General features: G+C 40.2%; 1 protein-coding gene across 2 annotated transcripts in view; it reads right to left on the bottom strand.

Moving 5' to 3' along the window:
- CELF2 (CUGBP Elav-like family member 2) overlaps window positions 1-21111 on the bottom strand; it is a 563629-nt gene that overhangs the window by 294763 nt on the left and 247755 nt on the right. For both annotated transcript variants that reach the window (XM_061468608.1, XM_061468599.1), the window contains one exon: window positions 19720-19755. Coding sequence is in view for 1 of the 2 variants with exons in the window: in XM_061468599.1 (XP_061324583.1) it covers window positions 19720-19755 (36 nt within the window). In the remaining variant the exon portion in view is untranslated. The remainder of the gene's footprint in view (window positions 1-19719; window positions 19756-21111) is intronic.

The following is a 21111-nucleotide window of genomic DNA, read 5'->3' as shown; positions in this document are numbered from 1 at the left end:
AAAGGATTTATGGAAGCATTTCCTTTTTCCCTCCCCATAAAGTGGCAAGCTGGTAGAATCCATTTCTCATGACTTTAGGCTCTCTAGACCTCTTCAGAGAAGGCGTTCACACCTCAACCACTAATTCTGACTCCCTGTGTAGCAACACCTATTTTTCCACATTGAGTACGAAGCACTCCATACAACCTATTTAAATACCTACTTTGGAAAAGTCTCCTTGGAAAGTGCCTGTTTTTCTCTACTCACCACGCAATGGCCAGTCTAGATGAGGACATCTACATGGTTGATACTAACATGCAGCTACAACGTGTTGTTTAGGATTAATCTAACACCTCAGTTCACAACTCCATGTGAATCATGGATCAGGAAAAGTTACAAGCTTAACAAATGTCAAATCTACATAGCTCTTTTCAGTGGTGGTATCTGCCACTTACCATGTAAGTATCGACTAGGAACACAGTAATAAGAGGATGTTTGAAATATGCAATGTTAAGAAAACAGGTAAAACACATAATTTAGAGTATTCCAAGTAATTAAAATGGGGAAATTTTCTGGTAGACTTTACATGATGCTACCCTCATTTAAAGGAAGCTAACAGTAGCATTAAGAAGTTGAGCATGCATGGCTAAGATGATGCAGTTGTTTCCCAGCTAGGAAAATAAAATATTTACAAGAATGATTTTATCCCATTTTATTACAACAATGTAAGTAAAAATCTCTCCCTAGCAAGGCTAGGTTTTACTGATTGCTGTATGGCACCTTTCTTCAATATGAAATGCAGAAAAAATCCATCAGGAAATCTTACAGGGATATCCTTAATGAGCTGATGAATTTGTGCTTGTGACTATGATATTGTAATCTCCTGGGACAATAATCACATCTCTCTGTGTGCATGTCACTTATTGGGAATAAAAATATCCCAAGCCACCAATCTGACTCTAGCTGGTTTTCACTACCCCATTATTGGAATATTATTGCTGATGAACATAAAATTGTACTCTAAAAATATGACCATGGTGTACACTCAGGGTCTCCAAAAGCAGACTGAGATCTTGTTAGTCATCATTATCCCTTCCTGTTGGAGCAGGATAATTCTTACATCCTCAGAAATGTCAGCTCAGGTTCAATTCTGACTTTTAGACACCAGCAATGCCCAAGCTACCTTTCCACATTACGTTCAAGAAGTGTGAAGTTTTCAGGACAATACAGGTGAATTAGATACAGCTTAAAATGGAAAATGATGAATTTATAGTCAATGCTGATGTAACCCACAGCATGTAACATTTACAATTGCTACGCACAAATCTGGGCATTTGATAGACTCTCCTGTCCATACTTTGTTTAGGGGCCAATTATAACCAACAAGGTGATTGCCATCGTGCATGAAGAGATCCTTAACTACTGCATTAGCCTCCGGAAGCAGAAAAATGTTCTTAGATTTATATTTAGGATAACCGTGTCCTTTCAACTACTCTTGCAACATTTTGTTTCAGCTACAGCCAGAAGTAAACCAGAAACCACAGCTATTAGAACATGCTTATCCAAGAGGTTTGGGACTCCTTCTTGGGGAATCAGTTTAATTAAGTGTGGGGGATTTTTTTTAATCTTATTTCATAACAGTTTGTTTTTTTTTTATGAAGAGGAAAAAAAAAGAAAACCAAACTTGCAAAACAAGTATCCCACATTCTGAAAGCTCTTTTTGGAACATATGGTCTTATCCTTCAGAAATTATGAGTTCTCTTGACACAGGCTGTGACAATCAAGTTGCATATGAAGTACTGCTATATTATAATTACTCAGTTATGCCAGGCTTTTCAACAAAACTTTCCCAGAAGTTACTGTCACTCAATTTCGAATGTGCATTCAGAGATTTGAAGCTTTAATGAGCCTTGATAGAGATAAGTAAAGGGCCCATCCAGCCTGTGAAGGCAATCTCTGCTAGCTGTGCTAAGCGTCTTGGCAATAGCTAGCCCCAGGCAACAAATACCAAGTCTCAGGCAACTTCAGAAAGCTTCAACCCAGAAACAAACTCTCCCATGAAAATGGCATCAACACGCTTTCATCTCCTGGGAACAGATGGATCCATCACATAAAGGTTTGTGAAACGAGATACAAGCCAGGCTGGAAGTGCGGTACCATATTACAAACTCTGCTTACATTTCCCTCCACACTTTCCTATTCAAAGATTCATTATTGACGCTATGTTAATACATTTCATGGGGGTCACCTGATAGTCTCTGAACTTAATAATGGAGTGAATTTGGCTAGTGTATTAGTTGGTGCCCATGCGAGTAGCATTTTAAATCTAAATCTGAATTTAGCTCTGGATGGAATTTGCATCTTTTCCAGATCAATTCTGTGCAACTGCAAACTCTGTATTTTAGAGAGCTGTGCCCAGTCACTTCTCAGTGAAGTGCAGTTTCTGATTTTTTGTCAGCTCTCTCTTTGCCATTCCCTTTCTAAAATCCAAAGCTTCCTTTCCCAAGGATGCACAGAAAAAAATAAAGTTAGGTTGATAAGCTCTGACAGCTCACTTCAGCACAGCAATCAGAGCTACATAAAGCCCATACATCACCCTGGTGAAATGTAAGTACAGTTTAGGGCTGGGCGTATTCAGGATATGCCTCTACTCATAAACTATGCCCTGGCCCATGGACTGTAGCTGCAGAAAACAGCAAACTCTTCAGCCACCAGCCAGACATCATCGTAGCAAGCTGGATCCACAGATGGGAGCTCATCATGGGTCAGCAGCTTCCAAACCTCCCACTTCCACAAGATGCAAGTAGATCCTCTGAACACACCAAGCAGATTAGCACAGCAATAATTCCAGCCTGTGGCCAGATATTCATTCTGGGGTCCTGCCAAACTTTCCACTCAGCCAATCCATTTTTAAAGCCAGCGTCTTATTAGCACCTTACAGTACTTTGACGGGTCTTTCTAACGAGACAGCAATCTGTCCAAGGGTATTAAGAAGTACATGATAGACCTGTACCCTCTGATTCGATTACACAGGTGTATTCAAAGGTTAGGGGGATGGCAGGAGACAGGAAAACTTATACGGAGTGGTTGTAAGCTATAATTCGTACAGGAACAGTACTGTGAATGAATACTGGCTTTTTGATTTTGCAGAGAATGATGATCTTTTCTTCTACCTCCCCTAACAGGTAATAGCCCCAGACAACTCGCCTTCCCCTTTCAGTGAACTCCTGTATAACCTTGAGCCCTACACTGTAGAACTTCCGTGTGTTCATACCGAATCTACACAAGCTGAAAGCATCTACATCAGCTCCTTTTCTCCCATTTACATTTTACTGACCTCTGATTACACAAGGTCTGAAAGGCGCAATTTTTAAATGCATTTTTCTAGTTCTGCTTCCCAACATGCAAGCACCATCAAGAAATGGCAGTCGCTTACTCCCAGAAAGATATTTCACTAGCCAAAATGCATCCATTAACATTTAATGCCCCAAACCACACGACACAGCCTCACTTTACCACAGCCTTCAATTCATCAGCCTAACTTGTGTGCTTCACCAAGTGGTACCACACAGCGGGACACTTCCCCACTCCCTGGGCCATTTCAAGGAATGCAATTCCAGTCTCGTTAAAATGATGGCAAAGACAACAGTGAAACTTTTCCCCCTTAACTTCACCTGTCTCCACTGTGGACTTTTCCATGGGAACCCTGTTGCGTAGGTACCCTTCAAGTCGACAGTGAAAACAGACAGGAATGATTCATCTCACTTCAATATGGATCCGTAAAGGACTGTGGGATGAATCCCTTCACCTGAGAAGGTGGGGAAGTATTTCATAGCCAAGTGGGAATAACACGAACACCAGCAAATGAGTCACAGGAGTGGGGAACCACATGGAAACTCAACATGCTTCCAATGGAAATGAGGCTGTTTGGATTTTCACTTCCTTACCAAATGTTTAGATTTTATATTTAAATTTTTGACTACATGCATTCCCCCCTTCTTTTTCCTGTGAACACTTCCTATAGAAAGACAGAAACCTCCATTCACAGCTGAGGTGCAAAGCAACAAAAACCCAACCATCTTAAGAGGCAACCATTTTATGTAAAGCACAGCAGAAAGGACACATAGAAACTGAGAAGCTTCTACTAGAAGAGCTTGGGCAGGACCTTAGCTTTCACCCCTCATGTATGGTTTGGGTTGATATGGTCCTGACACCGTTAAGAGCTGAGTCCCACCAGCATAGGTCTGTCATTTTGGTCTTGCCATGAGGCATCGTAGTTAAAGCAGCGCAGCCTGCCTGAGTTGCTGCTGCTTGGAGAGGTGGGGAGAGCCATGCGAGAGCATCCCAGTCCTCCAATGGCCTCCCAAAGGCATAGCACACCTCTCAGCTCCTTCAGTCTGTGGTTGCTGTGATTTGTTATAAAAGACCATGAAAACCATTCCAAGCTGGTATTTTCCTCTGTCACCGACAGCGCACTCAACATGCAAAACTAAAATGTGCTTTATTTCTCCTTATTTTTTCTCTTCTCAGTGAAGAATTACATGTTTCCTGAATTCAGGCACTTCCCCAGCCTTCTCCTGTAAACTCCTGTCAGCTGAACACTATCATGTGGCTGCCCTTCTTTCCCCCCCCAGTCATGAGAGCACAAGTCACAGGTTATAGTATTAATCCATGCAACCTCTGCCCAAAACTACAAGATTTACACAGGCTCTAAAAGAAACCACTCCAAAGCAGAGAAATTTATCTGTGACGCATCCCTTTGATGTCCATCAATCCAGCAGCACTGAGATGATAACATATTGCACGCAGTCACAAAAGAACATACTTTAAATAGTAGTCTTGTTAAAAATTTGTAAACATAGCAAACAAGCGACAACACCTCCCTTCATGCTTGCTTTTGGAACAGCTGCTGTCACTGTTGCAGACCATCTGCAGATAGGAAGGTAACTGCAAATACCTCCAAAATCCCTCTGCTTAATGAGGAGGTAAGGAGTGACAATCAAAACCAGAGCTGCGGCAAGAGATGCTCGTGCTTCTGTGCTCCCACACTTCTAGCTCTTAGGACTAATATCAAGCTTTTGTTGATGAACTGAACCCAAACTGGTTGAAGCTGAACCACTAAAGTCAACGTTGCTGCCCTACTGCTTGTGAAGGCACTTCCATCAGCACTAGAGGGTTGCAGTCTAGCTCAACCCCTCTGTCTTTACTCTTTAGAATAGGTTTGGTTTCATTAAATACAAAGATCAGCCATTTGCTCCATCTGATGACTGCTCTCAGAAGAGAGCTTGGCTTATTACTGAGATTTTCCTCAGTTTGGAAACAAAGTTCACCTTCTGGATTTTGGTGCAGGGTAAGACATCCTGATGGCTTCGTAGGGAATCCAGCACAGACAAGCTCAAGGAAAGGAAAGGGCTGGGGTGTGTAGAAAAGTGCTTGTTGTATGGGCAGCAGGAGGCAGCTCCATGCGTAGGAGGTGAGAGAAGGCAGCACGCTGGGAGTGGGAGAAGGCTACAAAGAAAGTCAGCTCTGAGAGAGGAGAGTGAGGAACATAAGGAATATCACAGTGTGTGGGATGAGATGAGAACAGAGATGTAGGTTTTTAGAGAACTTTAAAACAATTATAGGTTTTTACCATGGGAGGTTCTGTTTGACTAGATCAGAGCGCTTGCTTCCTTGTTACGTGCCTTGAATTGAAGCTTTCTTTGAAAGAGCTTGCTAACACTATTCCATACTTTCAATTAACATTTTATTTAAATGCTTTAAGATAGTTTCTAGATATATTAAAGGCTTACTGATGAAATCTTGAATATGATTTACATATCTAAGTCACATTTGCATTCAATCACAAGACAGCTTTCCTGTATGGAGCATGGCATCAATAGCCCCCTTTACTAGCATCTTGCTGAATTTCCTTAGCTGCAGGACTCACTTCAAATTCCAAAGGCATCAGATTTATTTTCCTTTCATATTTAGTTGAAAGGAAGGAGGCAGCGATACCATCAGTGATCAGGTATATTTTCCATATTTTAGGCTGATGTGGTGAGGAGTACCATTTTAACGTGGACATCATTCAGCCACCACTTGGACTTATATCTCAGGAGTTTTACAAGAGACACGAGATTACTTTCCATTTTAATGTTCTTGTCTGTTCAAAAGAAGGGGAGAAATTCTTCATACCCTCCCTACAAATAAAGCACAAAGTGTCAGTATCTTTCCACAGTACATCTGCACGCTTCCCTGGGGGATTTTTCATTATAAAATCATATCTCAGTTATCAAGTCTCAGCACCATAAAGCACATATGGGATATGTGATAAAAGCCCCTTTTTTCAATCAGGAAATACCAGTAAAAGAGACTGGTGTTTGGAGCAGATTTTTTTTTTTTTTTTAAAGCACATTTTGAGCATTTCTGCATATATGGAAGACTAAAAACCATGGTGAGAGAAGCATCCAATGATGAGCATTGTGCTGGCATTACTGGCACAGGCAAATCGTGTGCAACTGTCTCTTAGTTACCCTGAGATGTTCTTACATAGGCAGAATAATACCAAAGATGGATTTGGTGGAGGTTTTGGACTTCTGTTTTATGTATCATTTTGCTTTGATTTTCTTACATTAGACTTGATGCTTCACCATAAGAGACATAGAGACCATTCATTCTGTAAGCCTTTAGAAGGTCAGAAGAGACCAGCTTTGATGCATGCAGAATACAGGCAAACAGGAAAAAAAAAAATTAATTTAGGCTTTTCTTTATTAATTGGGAATCCTTATTTCCTTACTCATTGTTTTGGTGAATTCCAGCTATAATTCCTTAAATCTGTGTCTTGTCTCAGAGAATGAAGTTAATCCAAATTGAATTTACAAAAGGAAACAAGTTTTTGTCTTTGGTTCATCCAAAGAAATCATCATCACAGCTAAAAGTCAGAAGAAAACTGGACATCTGTATCTCTTGAAAAAGTAGAATATCAGGAGTTTTAAAAGCCCTAAGCCCCATAGAAAACAAGGGTATAAAGCATTTGATTTCTGTGAAAAGAGGTTTGGGTAGGTGCTGAAAAGATTTTCCTGCAGATATTTCTTTACATAGCTGCCTTTTCTCCACTTTGCCAGCCTGTCTTTCAAAGCAGCTGCTACGTAATACCAGATGAAGAGATGAACCACTGGCTTCCCCCTGAACGCTGCTGTGTTAAGAGCTCCTTAAATAATAAACAGCTCCTGCTGCATATCTTCTACTACCCAGCACTCACCACCAAGGCCCCACAGCATCCCACAAGTTAATGAAGCATCACCCACTTAAGACGAACATTTTCAAACCTGCATTAGAATAGCAAGCCAAACTTGACTGCCAGATTTCCAACATCTGCCTGAGCCCTGATTTTCTTCAAAGGGATGAATACCTGGGAATGTCTGTTATGACCCTGGCACTGTGAGACAAACTCACGATGGGAATCTATTTCCCATTTATGTCACGTTACCTGATGGAGCTGCTGAAGAAAGTCAATCACTCACAAGGTAAAACGGAACGAAGAAGAAATGAGATAGAATCTCTCGCTACCTTGCTCTAACTACGCAGCACAGCAAGAAAGTACAGCTGACAAAGTTGCTCTCAGTCCTTCAGGTAACGTATTTATTTATTTATTTCTGAATCACCCACAGTACTTGCCATTCATCAGCCTCGCTGTTTTTACAGAAAAAGAACCTTCAAGCAATCTAAAACCCCTGCATTAATTCTAAGAGGTTCAGAGACCAGAGAAGCACTGAGGTTGTAGCATGAGTTCACGCGTAGCTCAGCCAAATCAATATCCCCTTTAAACCACATCACTCTTTTTCACCTTGCAAGTTCTGAAATAGAAGATATAAGTTGCTGCTTTAACTGAATGTTTTTCTTATATGATTTCTTTCCCCATCTCTGCACGTGCAGCATTATCCTGAGGGATACTGTGGGGTTATTTTTCCTTCCTGCTCCAGCTACTGAACTGTTATTTCCACAGGCATTCTCCATGACACAAAGGAAAAGCATCGCCGCTGCACCATTTCCAGAAGGGAAAGCTAACATGAAAATGCCAATTAAAAATTTCTGCTGCTGTACGTTCATAGTGGATGGAGTGCTTTCTTTGGAATTAGGAGGTAGCTGTCAAACCCACAGCTACGGCCACAACTGTGCAGCTCCACCGAAGAATAGGTCACGGAGGGGGGGAAATCAATAAATAAAGTACCGTCACCATTAATCATTCTCTGATTTTCCCAAATCAGCCAGGACATTTACAAGTTGTATGTCACATTTCTTCTGCTACCACCTTTTTCCTTGTCTTCCCACCACGCAGCCCGTGCTTTGGTTGCACAAGTTTCTGCTGATGCCAGGGCCGGCTGCTGCACCGAGCCTGCAGCTCCTCTGGGGTCAGAGGTGCAATATCTGTTCTGTTATTAGAGAAATTACTCAGTGAAATTTCACAGTTCAGCAAAACAGACTTATTGCTTGTATGTACTCCGTGTGCATGCCTTAACAAGCACTTTAAAGTTTTTCTACTTCTGCTCCTTCATGGAAACATTCATCTTTTACAGCTTTGGGAATGTTAGCGAGCATCGTTTCTTTCTCTACTCAGCTTTAATAAGGAATTACTATCGTGCACACGTAATAAGGATTTGAAGGAACTGGGCTTCCCATCCCTGCTATAAATTCAGAAACAAAAAACCTGAACTCTATCCTTTAGATAAAAACTGAAGGAAGTAACAGGCGGCTTTTTAGCAACATGATTACTTTTATTATTATATTCTGAATATTCGGTGTTAGCAGCAACCATCTCTTCCTGAGAACGCCGTTCCAAATTCAATTGCTTTATCTCTGTTTATTCCTGCAAGGGCAGGACCAGGAAAAAAAAAGCAGTGCTATTTCTGCAATACTTTATTTTATTTACTCTCAATGAAAATGAGAAGGTCTTTTCTACAGCTGCACAGCCTGTAGTGTTGGTTCCAAGCAATCAGCTGAAAAAACAACCCAAAAACTCCACAGTCGCTTCACAGGTTTAAAAAGAAACTAAAAAAATAGAGAAAGAAAAAAAGGAAAAAACGAGAAAGAAATCAATTCATGTTGTCACAGTCTATCTAGAGTCATATTGTCCCCAGCCATTGATACAGAATGAGAACATCTGCGGATTCAATTACTCGTGACATGAATAATAATATTTCATTTTTGTTAAATTAAACTTTTTAGGAACTTCTGCTTACTTCACCATGCGATCCTGGAATGAAAGCTCCCAGCAACTGAGAAAAGACAGTCTCTGTGGCATTCACAAGATCATCGGTGCAGGTGCATTTGTACCCCCCAGTAGAATATATCAATAAAGAAAATACCTTTTGAATACCCAGTTAAAAGATGGGCTCCTGAGCTACAAGCCCTCATCAATTTCCTAAATGTCACAGCCACTTTTTAAAAGCTTGAATGAATAGCCTGGTTCAGAAAAGCACGCTTGCCCTTCGAACCAAACTCAGTGGCACCTGCAGTCTTCCAGTACTCTTATTTAACCCAAACCATCTATCTAAATTGCATTAGGAGCCATTTAGGCCCTTATGTTAAACTTTGACTTTTTTGATTCTCAATTCATGTTTCAAGAGGATGCTACCAACCCAAGTTGTTATGTTTATATTCTTCTTTCTTGATCAAGTAGAGCTGTCTATATAGCCTTAGTGACAAGCTCAGGATCAAATAAGGTGACATTCATTTCACGGCAATGAGCAAGCAGGAACACCGATGCTAAAATCTCACTGACTTATGCAGTTACTTTGGTACCAGCAGGGCTATTCCCCAAAATTAAGCACGTGAACCATTGTGAGATTAGTATCTAAAAATTCAAAAGCAAAATAACCAGAAAAGGCTGAAAGTCAGTTCTCTCTTTTTAATGTGTGTGAGGTGAAGCCTAATATCTTGCTTTCCCTCTTTCTTTCTCCACGGACATTCATTAAGATTAGATTATGGCAAGCAGACATGATTTGCATCCAACCCTACAACATCATGGCTTTGCTGAGGCTTAAATGTTCCCTGCAGAAAACGACGTGAAAGCTCTAAAAATTCCAAGGGTCTCAATGAAAAATATTTTCCATTATAGCCCAGCTAAGAGAAGTGCCGCACCGGCACTTTGCTGTTGAAGAAGTGCTGCGTAGGGCACGACTTGCAAAACACATTGGGAGGACATACACAGAAAGTGGGGTAGGTCCTCAGTGGCTCCAAACTGGCAAAACATCACTGCTGGTAAGAGAATGATGGCACCACTATGAGACACTGCTCCAAACACTGAGTTTGAGCCTCACAGCCTTCTGCTGACCACAGAGAAACTTCAGGGGCTGCCTTGCTTCTATTGGCAAGGCACAGAGGGGAAGAACTGCATCATCTCACAGGGGGAGTCTCAAGTCAGCACCCTCAGAAAGTACAAAACAGCCACCAATTGCTGTTTGCAGGCCTTGTGCCTGGCTTTATGGAACGCATCTAATCCCACTGTGATCGTTGCCTTTTAAAAATGTGCAACGTTTATGGGATCCAGTAAAAATGTTTTTAATATAATATAGACAAAGTATAAACTGTTAACCTTGAGCACTGGGGAACGTGTTTGGTTCCTGGGGTTTTTTTAAACCTCTTTAAACAGTTTACTCAGAATTGTGTAAAAATTGCTTGTAATTCACAGCAAATCTGTTGAAACCGTTCAAACAGTTGCAGTTTTTGTAAATGTTACGCTAGCTATTACTTAATAAATAAAAGCAATGCTCAGAAGACAAAGAACATTGAGGAGAGGACTCAACTGGAGTCTCTGTTGTCTTAGGAGTATCAGTGTGGGTCTCCTGACACTGTCGCATCCATATATCTTATTACTGCTGTCCTGGGACCAATGGTAAGGATGATACACAAAATAATCAGCAGTTAATTTCTAACTATTTAGAAAACATATAGTACACCATTATATAATCACACACATATATATATGACACATGCCTTGCAAAGGTACTAAGAGAAAACTTATCAACCCCACCAATGTTAACAAAGCTCTCCTTGACTTCAGCTGCTGCTCTGATTCTCCGGAAGCTGATATATGTACACCTTCCCCCAAATGCACAAATGCATATATGTATATATATATGAAGTTATTCCCACAAGTTTAATGCTTTGCACTGACTTTCTAAATAACATTGTGCTGATGACTTTAAGTGCTAAAGCAACACTTAAGGATACACATGAATGACCAGCTTGGAGCACAAGTATTTCAACTGAGCCGGTAAGTGAAGCGAGGAGGGCAAAGAAAAGCTTTGTATTTTAAGTTAGTTGGCCGTTTCTTACATTGGAATGGCCTCTCAAAATCCATCTATAATGGTCTCTTTCTCTATCTTCCTTCAAAATGCTGTTCAAAGGCTCATTTTTTAAGCAAACCCAAGAAATACCATTCTGTGTCAGTCAAATCTTCTCCACAGACCAATGTAAATGTAACATAAACCAGTAAGATACTGCAGCGCTATTAAGTGGAACAGATAATGAACATAAATAACTGCTCGATCTTATTAGCGTAGCCCTCATATACCTTCCATTTTTCCTCAAGCTGTGCTGCTTAGCATTCATACTGCCTGATTTGAGACTAAAATTAGATTATAGGAATGCGTGCTTTTTACAAGAGGCCTTTTATTTGTTCCATAAAGTATTCAGCACTCTTTAGGCACTGTATAAATAAAAATAATCATGATCTTGGAATTCACCTTCAGGAATGGAAAAAAATAGATCTGAGTCCTTTCGTTTTTGCTGCACGTTATCCTCTTTGGGCACGTTTGGCTGGCAGTGCTTTGTAAGGCAAGTTAAAAAGATGCTTGGAAGTCTGGTAAAGGTGAGTAACGGGGAAAAAAAAAAAGAGAAGGGACTATGTCTCTAGCTTTAGAGTTTTACAACAGGGAATAAAAATGAAAGCCCTACCAGACTTTTAAGATAAAGGTTTGCTATCAAATCCATTAGCGTTTGTGAGAGGTGCTAACAGTGGCCAATGGAAATGGTTGCGGGTTCAAAACCCAACGCTGTGTAAAACCGCTTGCACTGATTTTAAGATTCAAAGGCTATGTAAAATTAGGAACTGTTTCAGACTGTGAGCTGCGATTTCTGAGGGCTCTGCACTGTGAGAAGAGCTACTGCCTTCTGGGTCAGAGCCATATCAAGTCCAACCATCGCTTTTGTCTGACTTCCCCCCCCTTGCAAGGTCTATATTTAGGACTTAAGTACCAAATATTGAAAGTTTTTTTGAGGTTAAGCATGGCAATGTCCTCAAAACTCCAGCAGGCATCAGCTTACGTCATTTGGCACTTTAACACTTATAAAACTCAGGCTGCTAGAACTCACCTTAAATTAAAGCTATCATCAGGTGAAACATCTAGACTATGCTATTCCCGCAGGCTCGACTTTCAGGCAGCGAAGAAAGAAAAACAATTCCCCAAGGTTATTCACCCTGTCCTGAGATGAGGTACCTATTTCTCTTCATTTCCTCCTCGGTTCTTCAGACTGAGGATTTTGTGGTAGCTAAATATAGGTGATGTGAATCCTGCCATTGGTGCCTTAGTAATTTTTGAATGCAAGTTATCAGTAAGCACATATGGATAATCACCTCCATGCTCCTTGGGCTCCTCTTAAGATTTTTAAGATATCTCTTCAGGAACAGATCAGATTGCACATAAGTGTGTTTTAAGATTAACATTAGCTGTAAAAAACATATTTCAAAATGGATGCAAAACAACAACAATAAAAAATGCCAACAGCTACTAGACAGAATGAATCCATGTCATGTTTTAATGATATTGAAGCTTTCCTCAGAAAAGATAGAAAGCAGAATAGTGAAGGGACAACTTGTGTATTATTTCCTGAAAAAAACCCCAACAGATTCACTTACACTAACAGCAAGCTTGTTACTAGCCCAAATAATTACTGTGATTTATATTACAGCACCTCAGAAAGCCCAAACAACATCATGGCATTCCGATACAGCTCATACAATGGGTAATAGGCAGTCCTGCTTGGAGTATAGAAAAATGGCTCAAAGGTTGGATGAAAGAAAAGAGTATTTAGAAATAAGCATCCTAGGCATAGAGAAAGTCAAACATATTTTTTTTTCTTTTTTTAAAGGGAATTATTACTTAAATTCAAGTCTCAATTTAAAATAATGATTTCCTGATGGAAATAGCAGGCATCCAAATTATGGAAAACCTGCTCATTAAGACAGTTGACTTGAGAAGATTTAAATATCGAGAGCTGGAATCTTTTTCTTTTCTTTTTAATGATGAGGTTTCAGAAAAAGATATAAGATGATATCATTTCCAAAGACTGACTCTGGTTAGCTGCATATAGTATGACATTCAAGAGATTTTAAGGTTATCAGCTACCACTGCCTGACACCTGGGATGAACAACATTTTCTTGACCTATTATTTATATGTCTCTAAAAGAAAGTGAGTTTTGAGAAGGGATTTGGAGTTGGAAAGCAGAACTTCTCCATTAAAAGATAGGGTCACAAATGGGCTATGCCAAATCCCTGCTTTGTTTAAGAGGGAATAAAACTTTCTTAAACATTCTATCAAGATAAGGACAATTCTGTCACAGTCTGGCAGGGACACACGTATAGTTTAGGTGGATGGGTATTCAAGCCTTTGATGACTGTAAAGCAGCCCTAGTAACATGAGAGGACATCTACAGTATATGAAGCATGAGGGGTGAAAGGCATAATCTAGTGTTCTCAGAGTGAGAGAAACTGCTTGGCAAAAGATCTCAACTGGAGGGGAAGCAGAACAGCAAACACAGAAGCTAACCTCAGCTCCTCTGTCCATGCAACAGCAGTGAAGAAAGCAATTGAGATGTCAAGTAGGTCCTTAGTCCGTGCACCTATCAGTGTCAGGAAACAGTCATTTTCATTTTATAGTAATTAAAATGCTCACAGATGTTTTATTAACTCACTCTACTGAGCCACATAGATTTTATAATTCCTCCAAGCACTTACAAGTAGTTACTTGTGTTAGGCTGTCAAGACAGAAATGATTCAAAACCTTGTGTACTTAGCTCCTTGGAAGACATATCATTCCCTAACACAATGGTATTAGAAAGACTGCTGACAGTTAGTGATCAAGAGATTTCATTTTGCTTGTCATATGGTGGGTTGTCAATTCTTCTTCTTCCTTTAGATAAAAGCTTAGTTGCATTAGATTTAAATAATGGTGAAGTTGCAGGTTAACATTTTTCAAAAGTACTGAAGTGACTTCAGTACTTACATTCTACTTTCAAAATGCTGTAGACCTGCAAGAACACAAGTCTTTGCAGTAAATGGAAAGTAGCCATTACTAAAGGAAAGGAAAGGCAGAGAATAAGTTCCCAACTCAAGAGGGCTTAAAATTCGTGCCCTACTCCAGACCACTGTTTTGCAAATTGTTATAATTCTAAGACAATGGTAATGGGTTAAAACTTAAACAGGGGAAGTTTAGATTGGATATAAGGAGGAAATTCTTTCCTGTGAGGGTGGTGAGGCACTGGAATGGGTTGCCCAGGGAGGTTGTGAATGCTCCATCCCTGTTGGTGTTCAAGGCCAGGTTGGACAGAGCCTTGGGTGAGATGGTTTAGTGTGAGGTGTCCCTGCCCATGGCAGGGGGGTTGGAACTGGATGATCTTAAGGTCCTTTCCAACCCAAACTGTTCTGTGATTCTACAACAAGCTGAAGGTTCAAATTTTTGTTTTGAAAACACCTGACCTTGTTTATATCGACGCGTCCACGCCGTTGTATCTTACTGCAGATTTCCTCCCACCTCTCTAAAGAAATTTCTTAATGGCACTTTTAAGATGGCCTTCACCTCAAAATACAAGTTTTCTTGAGTTATGCTCAAGATTTAAGCAGGGGCTGCTTAAATTCCACAAGCTTTTGTATGAAAAATATCCATGCAAATTATTTTCGAGTTTTTGTTAAGCGTTAGGAAAGAACAGTTCAGGGAGGAAGTGACCACTTTAACTTTACTCCCCCTCTCGAGTGGGACGTAAAATTGAGCCACTTCACAGAAGTGGAAAAGTAGCCCAGATTTACTTCTGTTATCATTACTAACCTAGCATTAAGCAAATAAATAATCCATGTGGTTAGTCTATACTGAAAATATTTGTTTTTCTTTAAATATAAAGTAACTTTCACAGAAACAAACAGAAGTGAGTAGAGACTGGAATCACTCCTTTGATACTGAAGCTGAGTATTTTCTTATTTGAGCTCCAAAGGCCATCTCCTTCATGCCCATAGGGCTTTGCACTGTGCTCAAGCACTCCACCTTGCTCATTTACGACTCCCCTTGACTGCTTAGCTCAGATGCTGGCCTGCAAAAGGGTGATGACAAGCTTGGTCACCACAAGATTTTAGGAGATTATCTTCACTCTTTGTTTTACAATATGTTTAAATAGTGTGTTTCTTGAGCTGTGTTTCTTCTAATACTTTTAGTCTGGTCTGTAACGCAGGTACCATCTATGTAGTGCTGAAAGCAAATACAGTATCAAATAGGACTGCCATAGCAGCTATAGAACATCTAAAAGGGGAAAAAAAATAGGCCAGACCTTTATTAAATTTTAAAGTATGCCTTTGCTACACTCTTGTAAAGATCCAAATAGGGTATTCAAACCTCTGGAGATCACCAGTATAATTTCTTTATCATGTTCCATTTAAAATTTAATTATGTAGTCTACAACAAGAAGTATCTGAGTACTCTAAATAGGTCATGCAATGAACAACTTAATATTATTATAAAGTTTTCCTTGTGAAGATCTGTTCTTTGATGTGCTGTTGCATACAGAAAGCCTTTCTTCGAATAAAACAATATACATTCATGGATATAATAATGTCATTTAATACACAAATTGTAAAGCTTTCTTATCACATTTTGAGTTGAAATTTTCAATTCCTTCTCTAGCCTGAGCTTCCCAAAATCATCAGAAATAACTGGTAAATTAAAACCGACTCAATATAATCGTGCATGTCTTTCTACAGGCAAAGTTAATCTAGCAATCTAATTAATTCTAAATGATGCCCACTAACTCAGTTTTCTACTTTTGCCTATCAATGATACATATTCTTCATTGGCAAGACGACAATTTCTTCTACCTCTTAAATACAGTAACTAGAGAACAATCAGCAGTATTTAATGGAAAATGACTACATTAAAAAAATCACTGTTTTACAAGACACTGGTATGTTTGCTTTTTTAAAAACACACATACGTAAGCTCACTTGGTTACTATAAGAGACAAGAGAATGAAAAAAATACTCTCTTCTGTAACTCCAGAATATTTACAAAGGCTTTCTAGGAAAAAGCCTGAACTTCACTTCTTTAATCAACTATGTAAAATTTGGAGATTTTTTTTTTTTTCTTTTTTCATCAGTTCTTTGGTTTTGGCTTTAATTACAACAAAAACTTAGTGCCACCAGTGTCTAATCCTTCCTGACAGTCAGACAACACATTCCAAGTACAGAGACATCTGCTCACACTTACATCGCTTGCAGTGAAAACCCTTTCACCACTTTGACTAATGCCTGAAAGGTATTTGCTCAATCCTTGCTGCAAATATATCCATGAATCTACAGGCTAACAAAAATTGGAGCTGTTCAGCCTGGAGAACAGAAGCTGTGTGGAGACCTCATTGCAGCTTCCAGTATCTGAAGGGGGCCTATAGGGATGGCAGAAACAGACTCTTCATCAGGGACTGTGGAGAGAGGACAAGGGGTTGGATATACAGAAGAAGTTCTTCACCATGAGGGTGCTGAGGCGCTGGCACAGGGTGCCCAGAGAAGCTGTGGCTGCCCCATCCCTGGCAGTGTTCAAGGCCAGGTTGGACACAGGGGCTTGGAGCAAGCTGCTCTAGTGGAAGGTGTCCCTGTCCATGGCAGTGGGCTGGAACTGGATGAGCTTTGAGTTCTCTTCCAACCCAAACCATTCCGTGGTTCTATGAGTCATTAATGCCCTGAGAAAAGACATCAGGTTTGCTTGCACAAATGAGAGTTACATTTCTAGCATTACAGGAGCATTTTCAGCCCTGTCAGACAAAATCCCACAAGCACAGTGACTGTGGGAAAGTGGTTATTAGTTTCGTCATTTCAAGGTGTGACACCTAAAATTTTATTTGCTATGAAATAGCTGCAGGTGGAAGAAGATGTGGTGTAGGAGGGGAAATCAGACTGTTTTGCTGCTATGAATTAATAACAGAAAAATGGTTCACTTGAAGTTTAAAAGAAGAACAACAAAAAAAAAATAGATTAATACATCACAACCTAAGATTAAAAACTCCAAGGAACAGCTTGTTTAGAGAAATGCAGGGACAGGTGAATCCCCATGAAGGCTGGAGGAGTAGCCAACCTGTGCACAGCTGTAAACATTTGTTTTAAATCAAGGCAAGATTATAGGTTTTAATATTTATAACACAATTGCAATGCCTTGTGCACATAGCTTGTACAATCTGATTTGTACTGGTGACGTCTTGCCATGGCTCAAATTAAAGCCTTGTGGTATTAACTCAAAACCCACATTTATGCAATCATTAATGGCAAGTATGAAACGCAATGTTTATTCAAGCACCCATTCCTCTCATTTTAACTTTAATTTAAAGTGGAATTTATTTCTGCAGTACAAGGACTTCATGTTTCCAGTATATTAGTCATATAATACCTAACCAATTGGGGCATGCGATCTAACTAGAAATATTCTAGCACTAAACATATTAAAAGATATACCTAGGCATTGTTGTTGGCATTCCTAAACAAGGAGACAGCTGCTCTGTTGAATCCCTGTTTTCTTTCTTTATTTTTGATTATATGAAGAATTGTAATTCTTTTGCAATGAAGATGAATAAAATCTTGTGTGCATCAGGCAGACCTGGTTATGGGTCATCACTGCAAATGCCTGGCAAAATTTCACCAGCACATTTGCTTGCACTGCTGAGAATATCAAGTGATGGTAAGACATAAAAAGAAAAGAATCTGATAAATGAACACCTGATATAAATCACACAACTTTATACTCACAGAGCAAGGTGATACATTACAGAGGGGGAAAATCATCATGTACAGGTGGAAAACCATCACATACTATGAAAATCTACATTTTTACAGCTTACAATACAGACTAGTCAACTGATATACCACATCCACCATAAAGAAAGGCAGACAATTCTTTTCTGCCTTAGAAAAGAAATAACTTAATCATAGAATCATAGAATAGTTCAGGTTGGAAAGGACCTTAAGATCATCAAGTTCCAACCCCCCTGCCATGGGCAGGGACACCTCACACTAAACCATGCCACCCAAGGCTCTGTCCAACCTGGCCTTGAACACTGCCAGGGATGGAGCATTCACAACCTCCCTGGGCAGCCCATTCCAGTGCCTTACCACCCTTACAGTAAAGAATTTCCTCCTTAGATCTAATCTAAACTCCCCCTGTTTAAGTTTTAACCCGTTACCCCTTGTCCTGTCACTACAGTCCCTAATGAAGAGTCCCTCCCCACCATCCCTATAGGTCCCCTTCAGACACTGGAAGCTGCTCTGAGGTCTCCACACAGCCTTCTCTTCTCCAGCCTGAACAGCCCCAACTTTCTCAGCCTGTCTTCATATGGGAGGTGCTCCAGTCCCCTGATCATCCTCGTGGCCTCCTCTGGACTTGTTCCAACAGTTCCATGTCCTTTTTATGTTGAGGACACCAGAACTGCACACAATGCTCCAGGTGAGGTCTCACGAGAGCAGAGCAGAGGGGCAGGATCACCTCCTTGGACCTGCTGGTCACGCTCCTTTGGATGCAGCCCAGGATACGGTTGCTTTCTGGGCTGTGAGCGCACACTGAAGCCGGCTCATGTTCATTTTCTCATCAACCAACACCCCCAAGTCCTTCTCTCTAACTTGCATACATTATCATGCTTAAAGAACTTTCCTGCTGAAATATTCTTTTTACGTTATATATCGTATGATCTACAACACTGATATTAATCATAATATAGCAAAACACCCCAAACCGATAACCCCATTAAAATCCCCTGCACCTCAGAGAGCAAAAACTGGTGGCAGAAGATGCAAGAGGACTGAGAGCAGAGTTTTCTTTACTTACCAAGCATCTCTGCTAAGTATCAGGTTACTATATCAGTCTTTTTGTTTCACTTCACCTTTTTCTCTGTCTGCATCATTGCAGCACTTTATTGCATCCTCTGACAAAACACAGGCAGGTCTCTTCAGAAACCTCTACTGCAGCCTAGGTGTCTTGTCTAGTTCTATTATTTAGAGAAAAGCTTTCTCAGCATACAAGTTGGTCTAAGCTGCTTTCCTGCTTTCCAACTGAAAATGCCTTAAGATCACAGTGGTTTTTCCTCCTACATCCAAGTTCCTCTCCCTTCATCCCTCGGGTGAAATTTCAAGCAAAAGCCAAACCACCTGCAATGGGTATAATTGCACAGCTGGAAGAAAGCCACATCTGGGATTTTTCTCATCAGGTGCATAACTGTGCTAAGCCTCAAAGCAACTTCCAACATGTTGCTCTAAGCTGTGTAGTTTCGGTCTGCCAGTATGTCCCAGTCTATTTGTCTATGTCATGCAGTGTGTATTCTCCTCTCTGCACCCCAGTTCTCAGTATCCTAGCAGTTTTCCTTAGGAAAAGGATCATGTTCTGGCTCAAAAGGTCTTGCTTCTTTCAGCACCTTTCAGACGTTGATACGCGGATGGAGTTTAGAGAAACTTGCTTACCTTGGTAATGTTCCAGATAACTCTGTGGCAGTCTCTCTGAAAGACACAAAGGGAGGAAAACTTAGCTTGTGTTTAAAGAAGTTATAAGATTTTAGAGACCTTTATACTGCCTGTACTTTTAGGAGTGCAGACACATACAGCTTTATATGCAACTACATCACCTGAGGATGTGATGTCCACAGGATCATATACAAAAGAATGTGAGAAGCAGACGATGGAATGAGATTTAGGGATTTCATCAGAATAAAGTTCTCAAGAGTTCAATTACTCATTTTTTAGGGCATAACATTATCACTACTACAAATGCCAGCACTGCATGATCTGACATAGCCAAAACATAGCAGTGGGCCTATTTTCTAGTAGAAAAAGTTCCCTTTTTTCAGTACCACAGCAAAAGCAAGACATTAGATAGATACATAACCATGTCATGACTGAAAAGAATATCACGTTAAGTCTTCTTATACTGGGTTTTAGGCAATAACTATTTTCCAAATAAGAGATTTCTGATCCAATCTGCCTGTTTGAATCTATTTTGTGGGTTTGCAATCTGTTTGAGGGAAACAAATTGCAAACGAAAAAGATAGTGAAAATGGGCATGTCACATTAAAGAACAATTAAATACATTATCATTACATATGTACACAGCCCTTAAAATACACCCTAGATCTGCCACCACTGTGTCCTTGCTCCCCTTCCCAGCACATTTACTTGGATCCAAATATCAGGAAAACAGCTGGACAGCCCCATTTCTCCTTCCTCTCCTATGTGTAAGACCTCAAGAAAACCAGCAAGGCGGTATTAAGGGAGTTTGCTGTCCTAGACTTGAGCAGAAGTCCATCTCATTTCACATGTTGCTCATTCAGCTACCAACTCTTTGTCCTATGTTTAAGTCTGCTGCATAGAAGACAGCTGGCTAGTTCATGCCCTATTTGCTTCAGCGTTTGAGATCTAAACAGCAGATTTTTCCCATTTGTAGCTTTGAACTTGTGGTATGGGACAAATCTCCACACAATACTCTCTTCTCTTTGTTTACAGCTGAGGAACAGAAAATCTTTCCATCCACATCTTTTCTGAGGGGTCCTGGTGGTAATCAAGACAGGTCTCCAAATCTTCCTTGCCTTAACAATTTCCAAAGCCACGGATCTTGTGATGAAGCATGGAACCAAGCTGACACATTTGTATTATGAGGGTATAAACATTATACCCTTACAGATGGAACCCCTAAGCCTAATTTCTTTCTAAATCCAAAGAGGAAAAGAAAAAGGCAAAAAAAGAAAGACATTTTTGGAGGCTCTTGCCGAGCTTCACCATGTTCTGAAGACACTTTTTTTAATGCAGTAGCTACGGAGTTACTACATTAGACTTGCAATAATTCAGAGCTCCTCTTCAGTT

Source organism: Pezoporus flaviventris, unplaced genomic scaffold (genome assembly GCF_033815535.1).
Source record: "Pezoporus flaviventris isolate CSIRO_AGI_PZ_B2104156 unplaced genomic scaffold, CSIRO_AGI_Pfla_v1 ptg000049l, whole genome shotgun sequence".
Classification (NCBI taxonomy): domain Eukaryota; kingdom Metazoa; phylum Chordata; class Aves; order Psittaciformes; family Psittacidae; genus Pezoporus; species Pezoporus flaviventris.
Note: the sequence above shows the minus strand (reverse complement) of the source record. Positions and strands in the feature narration are given on the sequence as shown.